This window comes from Xyrauchen texanus, chromosome 19 (genome assembly GCF_025860055.1).
Source record: "Xyrauchen texanus isolate HMW12.3.18 chromosome 19, RBS_HiC_50CHRs, whole genome shotgun sequence".
NCBI classification, from domain to species: Eukaryota; Metazoa; Chordata; class Actinopteri; order Cypriniformes; family Catostomidae; genus Xyrauchen; species Xyrauchen texanus.
The window spans coordinates 28,237,581-28,256,196 of NC_068294.1; the positions used below are offsets into that span (position 1 = coordinate 28,237,581).

General features: G+C 35.9%; 1 protein-coding gene across 3 annotated transcripts; it reads right to left on the minus strand.

The window, feature by feature from the left end:
- Window positions 1–207: 207 nt before the first annotated feature.
- Window positions 208–16,290, minus strand: LOC127659568 (four and a half LIM domains protein 1-like). 3 transcript variants are annotated; one of them, XM_052149438.1, is made up of 7 exons: window positions 16,270–16,290; window positions 15,912–15,984; window positions 5,247–5,428; window positions 4,976–5,153; window positions 4,230–4,399; window positions 1,030–1,216; window positions 208–793 (listed from the first exon to the last, which is right to left on the minus strand). In XM_052149438.1, exons 1-7 carry the CDS (start codon window positions 16,273–16,275, stop codon window positions 639–641), a joined length of 951 nt encoding a protein of 316 aa, XP_052005398.1. In that variant the 5' UTR covers window positions 16,276–16,290; the 3' UTR covers window positions 208–638. The 3 variants fall into 3 exon arrangements, with proteins under 3 accessions (XP_052005398.1, XP_052005399.1, XP_052005400.1); XM_052149439.1 differs by lacking the exons at window positions 15,912–15,984; window positions 16,270–16,290 and adding an exon at window positions 9,003–9,161; XM_052149440.1 differs by lacking the exons at window positions 15,912–15,984; window positions 16,270–16,290 and adding an exon at window positions 5,651–5,669.
- Window positions 16,291–18,616: the final 2,326 nt, after the last annotated feature.

Genomic DNA, 18,616 nt, shown 5'->3' on the forward strand with positions numbered 1-18,616 from the left:
CTAATAAAGTGATCAGTGAGTGTATATGTTGTATATGTACACACCAATCAGCCACAACATTAAAACCACCTGCCTCGTATTGTGTAGGTCCCCGAACCAGCCCAACAAGGACCTTCACAATATTAGGCAGGTGGTTTTTAATGTTGTGGCTGATCAGTGTATATTTCTAAGAAATTAATCTGACTCAAATTAATACAAAATCAAACATTTTTCACAAAGTAACATCAAGCCATTTAATTTGTATTGTAACAAGTTTCAACACAGCACTTAATAATGTATGCCGTATTCCCATTCTGACATTACACAGTTTAAAATGAAAGCAAAGCTTAACAAGAAGTTTAAAATATTTTAGGTTTGTGAATCCAGCTAATGTGTTTATGATTGCAGTTAACTCTTATATTTTGCAATAGATACACCCTTCAAATAGCACTTACTATCTTGCTCAAAGATTGTTCAAATAAATCTCAAACTTTTAGTGATTTATCAAGATAAACATCACTGGTTTTCTTTTCAGTTGTACGCATAAAGCTGCACTACATGTGTTTTTTTTTTTTTTTGTCCTTTTTATATATATATTTCATAATATCCATATTAATTGCTTTTGCTAATCAGTTTTATCAACCATCCATTTTAGGCCATCACAGCTTTTTGGCACAGTCAGGGCAGTAGATGTCCTCTCCATTGATGATAAAGCGCTTTTGGGCCAGGGAAAGAGAGCATTTTTTGCAGTTAAAGCAGTATTCATGCCAGGAGTTGTTCTCGTAGTTCACCACGTTGGTCCCTCTTCCAAATCCTGGAACAAAGATGACAAGAATAAACAGGCATGGATGGGTTTTATTACTTATTTATAGTTTTCTCATTGCTGATGTACATTCAAAGTTCCACTGTGTTTTTCAGAGTATTGTTCAAGTTCCCTCATGGTTTGTTGTAAATGTTTTATCTTTTTAACTATGTAAAAAGTTGCAATTGTGCAGAGAATAAAAGTCATTTAAAACTGGGGAGAACTCATGTGAATTTGCACATTTTTACCTGTAATTGGATTTTGACACCCAGAGCACTTTTTGGCCACAGAAGTCTTATAACAGTCCACACAGTAGAACTGATCTTCATGGGCTGTGAAACGTGCTCCAGCCAGAGGCTTCCTGCACGTTTGGCACACAAAGCACTCGGAGTGCCACGGCTGGTCCTGATAGGTGATCCCACCTGTGTTAATGGCCTTATTATTTGGAAAGGTTGGATAAAAGGACAAAGAGTTCAGAAAATGCCTGGTAGACAGAGTGACAGCAATTTACTTATGAAGTAGAATTAATTTATCTCTAATTATCACACTGCACTCTGGAATACTTGATTCTGATTGGTCAATTGTGGCATTCTGTGGTCAAATATTTGTGAGTAGTTTCATTGAAGAATGTCATTCACAGTCATGCCTTAAAAATTAGGCCCCCAGTGAGCAAGTCAAAGGCCATTGTGGCAAGGAATCCAATACTCCATAAGACGTTAGATAATGGAGAAAAATACAAATGTGAGAAACCAGTCTTACAAGTCATGTATTAATTGACTAAATGGAGTATATTTTCAGTGGGCAATTTTTCCAAACTAAAGGATATTAATTGAGCTGTTAGATTAATTAATAATTGTTTTTAAGTCCATCGTCAATGAACTGTGGAAGTGCTCGTAGATGTAGAGTTAATTGACTAATAAATGCTTTAGTTGGTCATTTGATGTCCATGTATTCCATTTTAAGAGGTGTAGCATCTGGATCAATCAGACACACATTTATTCATTATTTAATGAATAAGCCAACAGATGTCTTAAGACTGTCACAAGCAAAGATCCAAGTAGGCCCAAGCCGACTCTGTTAAGTCTGCTCCCCCACTGATCATTATCAAGCCTTTACACTGTCTTTTCTGACACTGGACCAGCAAATAGTGGACTCCCAGTGACATTCCAAGTGGGGGGAGGTTAGCTGCATGCTAGAGCAAAGAATGCAGAAAGACTGATTCACACCTTTCCCCTATAGAAAACTGATTCAAAGTCCAGAAAAACAGACATTTCTTCATTAAATTATAGACAAACTGTCTATAAATTCACATGTATATATCCCCAGGACATTGGATCATTACTGTCTTGTAAAGATTTTTTGTACTGTATACTGTTTTATGCATGATTTATGACAGGACTACCAGCTAATGTAAAATTATTTAGTATCATTTTTCCTACCAAATTAATCCTTGTGTGACATCCTGCACAATGGTATATATATATATAATTCTGACAGCATGCATTGTATGCTTGCTATATTAATCAGAGCATAAAGGGGCTTAAACTAACCCCAATCATGCAAATGAGTCAGCTTCCAAACAAAGGTACATTTCCCACTTGGAAATTGCACCTTTCTCATTAGTCAGGCCAGACTTGAGAGGAGTGACCTCCAGCAGAAGTTAAAAGAACGTCCTGCCTCTTACTCTCTTCTCTTTCCCCTGACTCTCTTCCCTCTGCTGCTGTTCGTGTGGGACCGGGACCATCCGGCAGGCCTCAACACCTCAAGCCATGTCAAGTCAAGTCAATTTTTATTTGTATAGTGCCTTTCACAACACACATCATTTCAAAGCAGCTTTAAAGAAGATCAGGCATTAACAGAAGATAAAACTCATCATTGTGTAGTTTGATAAAATACGATTGTTAATTGTGTTTAAAAATAAGTAATTAAATAATAATTGTATTACTAACCCCAGTGAGCAAGCCGAAGGCGACTGTGGCAAGGAACACAAAACTCTATTTGATGTTGATTAATGGAGAAAAATAACCTTGGGAGAAACCAGACTCACTGTGGGGGCCAGTTCCCCTCTGGCTAACATCATGAATATAATGCCAATATTACTTATGTATAGTTGCAAGTCATGCTTTAAAATTATTAAACTAATTAAGTGTTAAGGGACAATGTTTAAAAATAGATTTTGTATGAACTGTAAGATTAATTACTAATGTCTTTGAAGACCATCTGGATTAACTGCAGTTAATTAATGTAATTAATTCGATCACAGCTACATGCTAAGAAAAAGTTATTTTTGTGTGGCCATGAAAAATATCCTTTCTGAGAATTGATAGACGATCAATACTGAGTGTTCGCTGGACGAACCGATAAATTGATTGTAATATTAATTCAGATACAATTCAGTTATGATTAATTATTAATATTTCCCTTTTAAAGATATTTTTGACTGTGGTATATTTTGATATATAATCTCATCCCTGTATTTAAAATATTTTACTTCAAAGCTATACCTATCTGCATGATATTATTGTCAATAAGCCATGAGAATAATATTACTCCAATAAGCGAATTAATCATAATTCTCTTAAAGCTAATTCCCTACAGTAGAAATTGTGAGCCGATACAACTACACGTTGTATTACGATGTTAATGGTGGAGAATTTTATACAGACAAATAATTCTAGTTATTTGTCATTTATCTAAATTATAACGGTTGACTGATTCCATTATAAATTTCCTTACATAGTAATGTAGAAATAGGACCGTTTAATTTAATTCCTAGCTCACACATACTGTTTCCTTTACAAATAATGGTAATATACACTTTAACCCATGCAGTGTACATTTATCATACCAAATTCGCTACATATATTTGTGTGAGAATTTGGGCAATTTAAATGATTACTGTTTATTTGTGTGTTGTGGAACGTGCTGACATACATATGCATCAATGAAACTGTTTTCATTAGTGTTGACCCAGATCACAAATCACTGGTGTTGGTTGCTATGGTGACGAAAGTTCACGGGAAGTCCTAAAGAGACTCTTCCGGTGTAATTTACCACGCATGCGCATCCTGTCAACGCCATATTGTAAACACAGTACAGTTAAGCTAATAGCATAACACAACACTGCTAAACTAATCAGTTAGCAAACTTTCATTGAAACCGCTAAATACGCTACAGAGGAGTGCTGCAAGCAGCGGCAGGTTGTTAAAATTCTAATCTTTTTTTAATTTTTTTTAGTAGGTTTGTTTCAATGAATTCGTCATTTAATAATTCATCAATATATCAGTCTGAATGAAAATTATATTTTTAAAGTGCTGTATCCAGTAATCACAAATGACTAGAAAAGATCATGGAATTTCACAGGTCAAAAAGGGTCAAGATGAAGTGTTGTTTCTGTGACACTGATGTCTTTTGAGGTTGATCGCGGTCATTCTGATCTTTTACTGACCTCTTTGCAGCGTGCACATTGTTTGGCAAATTTCTTCTCATGGCAGGGAGCGCAGTACATATTGTCACCCTTGGTGAGGAAGCTCTGACTGCGGATTGGCTGCTTGCATTCAAAGCAAGTGAAACACTCCTCATGCCAGACTTTATTCTTGTATTCCACATTCTGAGCACCTGAAGAAAAACACAAAGACTTGGCTGTCACTAACAATAGTGTGTGTGTGTGTGTGTGTGTGTGTGTGTGTGTGTGTGTGTGTGTGTGTGTGTGTGTGAGAGAGAGAGAGAGAGAGAGAGAGAGAGAGAGAGAGATTCTTTGAAGAAAGGTTGTTATCAGCCTGCTGTGTCAATGAGTCTGAGTATGAAAACAGTATTAACTAAAAAACTCACACTAAACAATTTTGAAACAAATTCTGTTTCTGTGTTGATATAGTTACTATTTTGCCTTTGTTGGGCTGCATTGTTGTCTGATTTTATTGCTGATTTAAAATGTTTTTGAGATTTCAACTTGAATTGCCCCATTCAAGTAGAAGTAAAAATGTTTCCATAGATTAATTGATTTTCATGCCTCATTTCACTACCGAAATATTACTGTGTCCTTCAGTTATTTGATAGATCAAAATGAGATTGCTCCAAACACCCAATTATTTATAAATGAAAATCATGGAAATTGTCAGGGGAGCCTAAACTTTTGCATACGACTGTATTGCCTACACAGAAAATAGCTCCCCATGGACTCTGCTGCACACACACCTGGCATAATCACTTTGTAGCAGCCCTGGCAGCGAGGTGAGTCCTCTCGCGCACCACACTTTCCACACATGATCTTGCCATCGTCCATTGCAGCAAAGGGCTCATTGGCCAGCGGCTTGTAACACTTGGCACAGCGGAAGCAGTCCTCATGCCAGTGGCGGTTCTTGTGGTTGAACTCCTGTGACAGAGGAGGAGAGAAAACTATGAGTGCAAGACCGCAAAGCATAAGATGCTCGAATGATTTTAATTTAAACCTCGACAGATTTCCCACCTTTGCATCAGCACCAATTGGCTTGCGACACTCAGCACAAGTGTTGGCACAGAGCTTGTCGAAGCAGCGCACACACACATGCTTGCCATCTTTGTTGACGTACTTCTTGCCCTGCAGGTTGTCTCTGCAGTAGAAGCAATCAAAACGCTCTGTCATGGTGGAGCTCAGATAGCTGCGGGGACCTTTAGAGAAACAGGCAAAGAAAAAAGTTAGCCAAACCATTTATTTTTTTTTTATAATGTGGAAAATAGACTTGAGTAAGAGTCTAATTAAGAGAATGTTTTGTTATCATTGGTGTTTGTGCATTCATCTTTTAATTATCATTAGTGTTTGTGCATTCATCTTTTAATTATGATCTATTTCAAGGCAGCATCAAGTGCTGTTTTGTCCAATTGTCAAGTCACCACAAGAGGTCAGTGCTGCTAAAGTCTCTCTAGCAAGTCAGTCCACTGTCGGCCATCTTTGGAATGCTCTCTGGAGGCTATTTACAGTCATGCCAGTGCAGCTCCTATCTACTTGAATGGAGAAAGAACAAAATCTCAAAAATGGTTGGTCAAGATTACAATCAAAGAGCTTATTTCAAATCAGCAATACAATCTGACAATACTGGTGTCAATTATCTGCTATAGCTAATGCGCATGCGCGTTTTAGAGTTGATGGACGGGTGATGTCTGTATCTAAAAGGTGATTGGCTGTAGACCAATGAGATCTACTGTAAAATACCTTGAGAGAGCTAGCCGTTAGTTAGCGTTCCTATTCATATCAGTGGCAGTTACTTGGCTGGTACACAAAGAAATGTGCAAACAATGCTTTTAAGGCAATACACTGCTAATTTAGAAAGGGCATCAATTGAGAAATCCCACAATGGTGTAGTTATGGTATTTTCCAGTAGAGGCTAACTGGCCAGTGCGAACTAGCCAAACATTGACCCATTGAGAGGGACTTTGGAAAGGCCTCTTACATCAACAGTCTAAAATGGACCAGGCCTGAGCCATTTCCTGTTTCTCTTTAAGATGATGATGTTTTAAATATATGTAAATAGTCTTGGAATATTAAATAGGCTTTTTGACATTCCACTCTTCTGTAAGATATTCAAATGTCCAAACATTGCTGACCTTTCCCTTTCGTCTATGCATGCATGCACACATGTATACATTTCATGTATATCTATAGTTATGACTCAGATGTTTGCTTAAAACAGTGTCCCTTGGGCCTGATAATGTTGGGATGTTAAATGGTCTGTCATAAGCCCCAGCATCTGTTGCAACACACAGCCTAGCAACTTGCATGCCAAACAAGTTTGCGTCAAGAGACAGAAGCCAAATCACACCGCAGATGTGAGTGCTAACACTTTGTGCTTGATAGTATCAGAGCTGCATTTTCAGGCTGTTGTCAAGTTGTATTTTTAGAACTATACACTCATTCTTCCCAGTGTTTTTCTCTCTCAACATCACATTAGTTCCTATATTAACATGGAGGTCTCCATGGTTACACTCATTAACATTCCACTGATTCAATGTACAATAATATGGTATAAGTTTGAAATATATAAAAGATAAAGGATATTGGAAAGCAGAAAATAGGGTTCAGATTGCTTATTGGAGGGTAAATAAATTGTGAGTATTTACATCTTGTTTTCCAATAGAAATATCTAAACATCCATAAAGGAATATTATGGATTCAATACAAGTTAATCTCAATCGGCAGAATTTGTGAAAAAGTTGATTACCACAAAAAATTGTTTTGTCTTGACCTTCCTTTTCTTTAAAAAAAATAAATATAAAATATGGGACATAGTGAAGAACTTACAATGGAAGGGAAGTTAAAATACTAAATAAGTTAAAAAGTATAGCCACACGACGTAAATAATATCCATGTTAACATGATTTTAGTGGGATAAAATCACTTACTTACCTTTTCTGTTTAAAGTTATAGCCAATTTTACAACTTGGTTGCCATAACTATGTAATGTCAACAAACTCTAAAGAGACTGTAAAATTTAAACAACTTTATAGCTCAAATAATACATGAGTTTAACAGAAGAATTCACTTCCCCATTCACTTCCATTGTAAGTTCCTCACTGTAACCTTGATTTTTGCTTCTATTTTTTAAGAAAATGAGTCCAAATAATTTTATGTGGTAATCAACATTGTGCCACAAATGCTGTCGATTGAGCTTAACTTGTATTGAACCCAGAATATTCCTTTAAAGAAGACGAATGTACTTGAGAAACAAAATTGCATAAAATGTTAAGACTTGTTTTCAGAATTCTGTTTATTTTTCTAATCACAATTTTGTTTTTATTTTAAGCATAAATCCAACAAAATTTTGACAGGTTTATGCTTAAAACAATAAATAACAATTTGACAATAGGGTAAGGAATTTCTTTAAGTGTACCAGAATAAGTAACTAGAAAAGCAGATTGAATGCCACATTTTATTTTTGAAAGCACTTAAGATAACTGATGAGCTGATCATTGCCAACTTGTTTTTGCTGACACAAACTTCTGCCTGATTGATAGTTACTTATTCAGTTCAAACCTCCCTTTCATTTGTATCCTTTCATTATTTAGTATTAGTAAACAGACACCAAAAGGTGAAATGTGTTTTTGAGATCAAATTCAGTGCAGCCTCTTAAAAACACCAGAATCAATACTCTGCATTGTTTCTCTATTGTTTAGGGTTTGATGGAATAATACTACTGAAAAGTTAATTCATAATTATTCATGTTAATTTAATAATTGAAGCAGCCTTGAGCTATTGCTTGAAAAAACTCAGGCCAGAGTCACTATACTGCACCTAATATCATCTAATAGCAGATATTTTGAGTGAAAATCCATTGTTGTCATCCAAAACATTGCATTGTCTAGATTTCTCTCTACTGGCATTGTCCTTTTCCTGATTTCTCACTTCAGACTTCTAAAGTGGATCCTGAAAATTTAGCCATCTGTGTGACATGAGCAAATATGCCCTATCCCTAAACCTTTTGGAATCCCTTCCATCAGCTGTTCATTTTTAGCTTGCTCCTATCAGAGTTCTTAAAACAGATAACAAATGGACCCCTTTGTCCCAAAGAGGAAAGCAAGCACTGTCTGAAAGGTCAACATGAGATTGAATTCAGCCATAGGGAGAACATCAAAGAGAGCGCCATCAACAGAGCAAACATATACAAGATCATTTATACTGGACAAACTGATGTATTCCAAATAATACACACTTTGTTTTATTACTTGTCCCTTCAAATCTTTGATACTAGTCTGTGATTGTTGCAAATCAGGAAATTAACATTTTACTATCATGAGCAATAATGTTTCATAAACTACAGCTGTCTAAACAGCACCCTATTGATATGGACAAAACCACTATTCTTCAGTGCTACTTGGACTGACCACCGCAATCGCCAATACAATGATAGTGTGTGTTTGTTGCTTTGTGTTGGTCATCAAATAATACCAGGTCCTTAATACAATTCCTAATGATCCAGATTGGAATATAAAGATATAAGCTTTACAGAAGCTCTTCCAAATAACTACTACACCAATTCCACCATCTTCCAACACCAATCATAACTGGACATACATTTCCAAGGGCAAGATAAGTATAAAGGTCAAAACACAACATAAGCTCAGCTGTAAACCATATCCATCAAAAGACCAAAATAAGTAAAAATAAGTAAACCAATGAATGCCCAATGGAGTGAGTTAATAGGCCAATCCACCAAAAGTCTTTCATTAATGTCTATCTGTGCATCTTTACCTGAGTGCCTGTAGAAAGTCATATTTGGTTTCAAGAAATACAAGAAAGCCTTGAACAAAAGAAAGAGATGGATGGATGGATGGATGGATGGATGGATGGATGGATGGATGGATGGATGGATGGATGGATGGAGTAACAAGCATCCAATGAGTCAAGAGGAAACTCCACTCTTCTCTTTGAGGTATTTGTCATTTATACAACCCCAGTTGCCCCAACCTACACCCTTCCCCCCAGTTGCCCACAACACCCATGACCTTTCCTCCCAAACCAACTAATCCAAGGCAAAGGATCAGCTGCCCTTTCCATGTTAGGCCATGCTGCAAAAGATAAGTAGAGGAGAGGGAATGCAAAAGGAGAGACACTGAATTCCTTGCTTATGATGTAAGAGTGGAGAAAAACAAGGAATAGGGATCTTGTGTATTAGAGAGTCTTGTGCTTATTTTCTGAAATGGATGACTAATAAGCCTTTGGACCAAAATACCATAAGTGATGTGTGATGTAACAGTACTCAGAGGGAACATGTCTAAACTTTATCAGTTTACCTTAAACAACTTTGTCAGTGCTGATGTTGTGAATTAAACTTTATCTTGCCTTTGGCTAGTTCATTTAAACAAAACATGCAATAAAACATCATTAATGTCAAGGCATTTGTGTGGGAAAAGTAAACATTGAGTGATTAATTACTCCTCAGATACTATGTCTCTGGGATTTTTAGACAACATTAACATAAGATGCTTTTAGCCTCAAATGCCTGTGAAGCTCAATTTGACCATGCACATAAACTGGCCATAGAAGCTGGCAAAATTTTAGGACTTCTAATCTTAACCTTAAATTATCCATTTACTATTTTGTGTAAAACTGAGCTTGAAGATCCACTGTAAATTATACTCATTTCTAAGATATTTTGGGGGTTTGCTGATTGTGATGTATGAAGAAAACTATGCTTCACTTGGACTCAGCCAAGATTCCTGTTGTTACTAAGGAATAGGCATGCGTAACATTATGCGAAAACATACTAATGATTGAAGACAACTCATTTTTGAGAAATGAGCAGTTGTCTCAGACTGCAAATGCTATGAGGGTAAAAAAATATTTCCTTTAAAGGACCAAAGTTACATCCACACTTGAAAAATAACATAGCAGCACTTCTGGATAGAATATTCACACCAAATTATTATGTGTAATTACACTGGCATTTATATTTTCATTGTAAAGAGGCTAGTTTGTGAAAAGCTTTCCCTCTGCACAATCTATTTATTCTTTGGTAAACCAGAGGATTTACTGCAACAGTATGAAAGTGCTGTATGATGATCTTTTCAAATATACTGGTTGTATCAAAGTTAAAGATCATTTTGACCCTATTATGATGTAGTCTATTTCTAATATGTGTGATGCTGTGGATCAAAATGTAATGTTAACATTTTAAAATTCCTCATTGGTTGCCAATGTTGAACCTGTAAATGAGACTGTGGTGGCAATGGAAACAGAACTTCAATCCACCTGTCCTCCACTAAGATCCTGCCACTCAGGATGCCTGAAATAGCCCTGGTCAATCAACCTGGCATTATAGTCTAAAACAATCCCACTTATCCCTGATCTGAACCCCATAAGAGAGCAGAAACAAAGCTGAAGGCCTGCTGCAGGAACCTGCAACCTTAAGAATCCGCTTGTGAAGAGGATTTTGAAGTAGATGGGGAAGGGGCAGATGGCACCGATAAATTTACAAGATGTTCTATGCCACTACTTTTTTAAGTTTATACCCTCAGATCCGGCCTATAGTAGAAGATTACAATTAACTATAAACTATGGTCAAAGCTTGACTTCTAGTTTAGAAGTTCAGGATGGTGTTCCAGTTGCCTTTCAGCCATGTCAGACCTTTTGTCCAACTGAGGGAGGAAAAAAATGTTTTTTACTAATGACTTTTGGTTAGTTTTAATAGTTCTACATTCAGATTATCCAGGAAAGTTTCTTAAAATTTCTGTGTATTATTAGTAATAATGCTCGTTCCACATCAATGTGCAATACAATGATACATCCACTTCTTTCATCAGAATATTATTAAAAGATATTTCACTCATCTTATGACCGTGTAGAGAGCACAGAGTTAGGGAACACAACAACATGTGTGCAGCTTGTGATGTGAAGGTCAGCATACCAGTCTTTTCCATCTCTTATTTTTGGGCTCTGCCTAAAAGTAAAAGGCAGCTACCTTGCTGCCTAGTCAATCTATGACTCCAGTGATTCGAATTTCGGTAAGCAGAGACCAATTTCAGTTGAAGAACTTTCAACCTACTGTTAACGATTTCACCTTGCGATAGTGAATTTGTGAAACTGGTTTCAGTCTTATTTCTAAGGCAGCATAACATCTGGTCTAAGACTATTTCAAATGAGCAGGAGGACATAATGAAGAAAATATTTATTGACTACAATGCTTATTTCTATGAAGATATTGACTCAAAAGTTGACAGAAAAATTGACATTTACACTCACTAAGCACTTTATTAGGAGCACTATTGTCCTAATAAAGTGCCCAGTGTGGTCTTCAACTGTTGCAGCCCATTCGCCTCAAGGTTTGACGCGTTGTTCTTTCTGAGATGCTATTCTGCTCACAACAATTGTACAGAGCGGTTATCTGAGTTACCGTAGCCTTTCTGTCAGCTCGAACCAGTCTGGCCATTCTCTGTTGACCTCTCATCAACAAGGCATTTCCATCCGCAGAACTGCTGCTCACTGGATGTTTTTGGTTTTTGGCACCATTCTGAATAAATACTAGAGACTAGATTTTAATGCATGAAACTCTCAGGAGATCAGCGGTTACAGAAATACTCCAACCAGCCCATCTGGCATCATGCCACAGTCCAAATCCCTGAGAACACATTTTTCCCCATTCTGATGATTGATGTGAACATTAGCATTAGCTCCTGACCCATATCTGAATGATTTGATGCATTGCATTTCTGCCACACAATTGGCTGATTAGATAATCGCATGAATAAGCAGAAGTGGTTTTAACCACCAGGCAAACCACGCAATTTCGTGGGGCCCCGGACATCGGGAGGCCCAGCCTCAGTAGGAAAGCTCAGCAAAAACTGCTTGAGGGGTGGCATGTCATGTTGATTTTTTGTCATGCATGAATATGCTGTTGTCAGCGCTCTCAGAGCTGTTCATGTTAGAGGTCCACCAGATTGGGTCAGTTTCTCAAGTAGGACTTTTATTTCAGGTTTGTAATTTATAAAACAAATATACAGGCCTTCTGAACTTGTTTCGCCCATGCACTCACACTCACAGATACGTGCGAATGGATGAGTTACATGTTTTTTGCCTGCGTCTGCTCTGTTTTTCCATTGTTTTTCTATGTAAACACATTGGATGAGCGTCCATGCCAGCTGCATTGTGTCTCACTGTTTCTTCAGTGTCTCGCAGGACCAGCGCGTTTTTAGACACGGTGTCAAATGTTAAAAAGAACTTCAGGTCTCAAAAATGCTGTTTCACTCAAAAACGTTCTGTTTAATTTTTGATTACTAGATGAGTCACTACACCACCACGAGGACTTAGAGCGCATTGGGAATTGGGCATTCCAAATTGGTGAGAAAAAGGGGGAGAAAATAAATAAATAAAAAAAAATACAGCCTTTTGCAACATTTTGAACAGTACACTGCAGCATCAGAATATAAGCTCCTGGTGAAAGTAAATTAAATAAGACAGAAATATATTACTAATTTATACATATACAATAGTAAATATTGTTACAACAAATCCTCAAAGTAATAATAATAATACTGTATTAAATTATAATGACAAACTGGACAACAATAAATTATTGTTGTCTTATAATAATAATAATAAATAAAAACTGAATTCCAAACTGTTAGCAAGTGTAGTAGGTTTTACACGCCCCGTTTATATATATATATATAAAAAGAGTGTTTTGTAAAAATATATGTTGGTAAATATTATTTTTTCATCACTGTGTTGTGGAAAACTGGAAAAAATGCATTAATTAACTTTAACTAGATTTGTATGTTTCAGTAAATATTTTGAATGTACTTGGCTACAACAGCTGCTAGGATGAATATAAATAATTTTTTAAGTAAAAATTTTCAAAATGGATGTGATGTCGATATATTCTGTACATTTTGTGGTCTGCAGGCAAACATTTTATCATTTATTTTGGAGTTGTCTCTACTCGACTTGTTTTTGGTCTGATTTCTGCAAGATTGTTAGAGATCATCATATTATTTCCAGCTTTCAACTTTGTTTTGAAAATGTTTTATTCTTTTTTTTTAGCTATGACATGTCTCTTCATAAGGAATATTATTTGAATAATGTTCTGCTTTTGTTGGCAAAGTTTAGTATTCATAAATGTAAGTATGGTGGTTATAAACCATTAGTTTTAATTTTTAATTCAGAGGTTCAGCAATACCTAAGAACAATTTCCAATTTGTGTGACAAGAAAGCTGTAAAGTGTATTGAAATATGTAAACAATTTGATATTTTTATTAAACTGTTTATTCATTTATTTTCCTTTTTGTTGTTGTTTGTTTTAATATACCTCTTGGCTCTAGATGTAAAAGTTTTGTAAGCATTAATAAGAAAAAAAATGTCTGACGCAGGTATAAATTGACGGGTCCTTAAATAAGCCCTCATAATAAATCTAGAACTGATTGACACTTATGAAATGGATTGCTGTGAACTGTATGCCAATGATTGACTTATTATCAATAATATGGTAGTAAACAATACATTGTATTCTAAAGCGGCTTTTTGTCTTATTAATGATTAACTCTTCTGCAATAAGAATGTAATGCATATTAATTATCTGAATATTTTAATCTGAATTATATATATATAATTGTTTTTATTTAACGATAACTATGTATAATGATATATTGATATAAATATGTATAATCATTATATATTGAATTATTGTTATATGAGGGGCTTTCTCAGCAAATATTTGTATATGCGATTAATCGTGATTAATTAATCGGGACACCATGTAATTAATTAGATTATGTAATCGATTGACAGCCCTAATTTTTATACTTTCAACCAGCTGCAGAATTACAAGCACTGGTTTATGGGATATCACAGGCAGTGAAGGACACATATTTGCTTCCCCTTAAAAAGCCAATCAGATGGAGGCATCTTAGTAGACATGATACTACATATATACTACCTGCTTATACAGCCTGATGAGGCAGCATTTTTCAGGTTTGAGGCACAGCCGTGTTTGCAAAAACATGCACACACTTAAAGGAATATTCCGGGTTCAATAAAAGTTCAGCTCAATTGACAGCATTTGTGTCATAATGTTGATTACCTCAAAAAGCTTTTTTGACTTGTCCCTCTATTTCTTTAATACATTTTTTAAAAAATCTTGGTTACAGTAAGGCACTTACAATGGAAGTGGCCCCTTTTTGGAGGGTTTTAAGGCAGAAATTTAAAGCTTATTTTATTAAAGCACTTACATCACTTTTGAAAAAAATAAAATATTATTTGAGCTGTAAAGTTGTTTAAATAATAATTTTTACAGCCGTTTTAGGGTTTGTTAACATTACATTGTCATGTCAACTAAGTATTATGCCACAAATGCTGTCAATTGATCTTAATTTGTATTGAACCCTTTGATTTGTCTGTGTTTTTTAAAGATGTATCAGTTTAACCAAGCCCAAATCATCTTCAAAGCGATGTTGGAGAAAGCATCCACGTAAACCAATTAAATGCCATAAGAAAGCTGTTTGAGATTAGAAGAGATGTACATGTCCATATTCACTGCTCTGTGTGGTGCTGTATAACGGAGTTGGACTGTGCTATGACTCAATCATAAAGAGGATGTCATAAAGGGTCTGGAGTCACGACAGTTACAGGAGAGGAAAGGCGTTAAAAACAGATGCAGTGACTCAACTCTGCCCCTACTGGACAGAATGAGATCATACAGTCTCAACAGCACCACATTACCTAATCAGGACCTCAAAGGCAATGCGCTCTCACAGCTGTTGTTGTTGCGATAGACTTAAATACGCCACCTAGTGGATGACAACGGAGGTGTTTAAAAGCCTGATAGAAAGTTCATGCGGTGCTTGCACACTGAAAGCTCTCTTTCCTTAAATGGCAGAATGATTTCTGTTGACACATGTGACATTCTGTGAAGGTACTTCAATGCCTTATCTACAGATTTAAATGCCATAATTGTGAAGAGAGGATGTAATGTGCATGCGGTGGATAAGGCACACAGGATGTGAGTCGGGTGGAGAATGAGAAATTGAAGCTTCTAATAAAAAAATTTGGCACTCAGATGCTCCACAGGCGACAAGCGAGATTACAAAACTTGCTGTGACTCAAGTTGGATAATGTCTTTACAGTAGAAAACTACAGTTCTATTTCTATATGTGAAAAATGACCCCGTTTGTGAACGCTTAACTGAAGCATTTGTTTGCATATAAATAACTCTGGAAATGTGTTGGCTGACCTTGGATAACTTCCTGATGATGATAATGATGAAATTTTGGACAATTCATGCAAACATTAACCCAGTTTTACCGCATTGTTTTTTCTTTTGTAGACAATTGATAGTGCAGACCATCGAATATTTAATGCATCTTGTGATAAACTTTAAGTTGAAATCATAGATGATCACATTGTTTTCATATCTGATTGAGCATCCTTAAACTGATGTGTCGTTAGTTGTTAATTTGTTATGTGAGGATGCGAGCGACATAAATAAAAGGCTACATAATACACAAACCTAATTAAAACATCCTAACAGTGCGACATCTGAATTAAATCTTAAGGTATTGTATATCAAAATTTAGGCTAGAAATAATTAAATTATGCACAATATATATTCTCAATAATGGAACATATACAAAACGTAGCTATCTACCGTATCCCTACTTTCACACTTACCAGTGTGCACTGAACAGTGAGAGTCGCAGTTCTCCTCGCGATGAGAGGTGGTGTCCTCTGCAGAGTCACTGTGCTTAAAAAGCAGACCGACAAGGAGGAGTAAAAAAAAAAAAACACTCTTAGTTCATATCAACAATGACATCAGATCGGAATTTACACTCTCTGTTAACCCATACGGGTAAAAGCCTACAGGGAAAGTAGAAATACTCAAGTCAGTTGTAGTATTTGGTTATCTCAGTTGTGATAGTGATTTTTAGTTTGGTGATCTGTTCAGAAGAAATATGTAAATGTAGTATTTCATATAATTTATTAAAGCAATAGTTCACCCAAAATATGAAAATTCTCATTATTTGCTCACCCTCATGCCATCTCAGATGTGTATGACTTTCTTTGTTCTGCTGAACACAAAGATATTTAGGAGAATATCTCAGCCCCGTAGGTCCATACAATGCAAGTGAATCGTGGCCAGACTTCCAAAAAGGTCCAAAAAGCACAAAAAGGCAGCATAAAAGTACGTTGTAATCCATATGACATCAGTGGTTAAATCCATATCTTTTAGAAGCGATATGATAGGTGCATACCTATCATATTTCTTCTGAAGACATGGAGTCATATCAATTACTTTTATGCCTGCTTTATATGCTTTTTGGAGATTCAAAGTATTACCCACCATTCACTTGCATTGTATGAATCTACAATTCTTCTAAAAAAAATCTTTGTTTGTGTCCAGAAGAAGAAATAAAAAGTCACACATCTGGGAGGCATGATTTTCATTTTTGGGTGAACTATACCTTTAAGGTTTCTTTTTTTTTTTGGTGGAAAAATTAATGCAGATTAAGATAAACTTGTTACAAAAATATTTTATAGAGTGCAAAAAAGCTTAAACAGCTCTGACTTTATTCATCACATTCTTTAGAATAAGAAATGCGTCATCTTAGATGATTTAGTCTATGCAGAACACTACCTACATACCTATTTATAAGAGAAGACACAGACCTCAAAAGACAGAAGGTTTTACAGACTCAAGAGATGACGCCCCTATTCCTTATACTGAACAAATTCCTCTATGACATTCATGATATACAGGGCTATGGAATTAACGCAACATTTCTGAGAGCACAAATATCATCATCTTTAAACAACCTCATCCTGTCATCAGTCCTTGGACATCAATGCCAAGGAGAACAAACTCTATGGGGCATGGCAGCTGCAGGCACATAGTATTTATGGTTATTTACAGTCCAGGCACCTGTGACAATATCAGGGCCAATATATTGAATCCTGCCATAAAATAATAATAATAATAAATATAGCTGCAATCAGCAATTACAGACCAAGCACACCAATGGCAACATTTAGATTGAATATATAATTCCTGTGATGATTTTAAGCAGAGTGGTGAAAAAAGACATCCATTTATTACTTAAAACTTTTGACCATTAGGTGGCGCTGTAACCAAATTGAAATGGTTTTGTATGGGCTTGGTCACAATGCTATATATAAAGTTTCGTGTCAATACAAAATGGTTGAAGAGATACAACCTCAGATCCTTACTGGCATCTTTCTATTAAATAGGCAAATTTGGTATCAATGTACTCAGCATGACCCAAGGAAGCTAATGACATAAGTCATTGGCAATAAGGCAAACTAATCAGCATTATAAGTTTGTCAAAGCTTGTTAGTTATAAGCATTTCTTTGTATCTTTTGACAATTAGGTGGTGCTGTCCCAAAAACCTATTTGAGTACCTTCAGGACATAGCCCAATGACACATCCCAAGTTTTGTAATTATACGACAATGCGTTTGTAATATAAAGCAATTGAAAACTAAATTCAAAATGGTCGACACCCAATATGTCTGACATAGGAACATTGGATATCATTTGACTCGGTATGCCCAAACAATTCTAAACAGACCAGTCTCATGATTTTAGGACAAACTATTTGGAATAAGCCATTTTTCATATATATTGAGCACTAGGTGGCGATGTGCAAAAACTGTGCAGGTACCCTCAGGTCATACGTATGATGACAAAAACCAAGTGTCATGTTAATATGATAAAGCATTGGGCAGATAGAGCCTTACGTCCATTTTGGCATGCTCATGGTCAAATTTGTTGGAAGCGTTATAATATAATACATGCACAATTTAGAGAAAATTGTACATACAGTCTAGGAGTTTTGGAAAAAGTATTTTGTTCAGAAAACTCAAAAAAGCCGGAAAATCTAGTAAACAGAGTTTAAACGACGCAACCTATCGATTTGGAGCGTGACCCAAGGAATCAAAGGAGGACATTATTTTGTTTCTAGGTCTTATGGCTCAAAAGTTATAGGCCGAAATGAGTGAAATTTGTAACAGTTGGTGGTGTTACAGGGTTTAAGATGGAGACACCAAATTTGGGTCAGTTACATTTGAGGGTGTCCTTTATCAGTGTGCCAAATTTCATAGTAAATCATAACTTTCATATGTACGGTTCTATGGGATGCCATAAATTTGAACAGCATAATGATAATATGAAGAACAGATTCAATATGGTATCTTCAGTGCTTAACCCCTTATAATAATTATTACTATTCTTCAATGATTATTTGTATAATTAACAGGAATATTAACCAGTGGCCTCAGTCTACTTCAGAAACATTTTATCGACTAATATGGATTTGTGCCATCCATTTAAGGCTCAGTTTCCTTTAGCTCATATCATG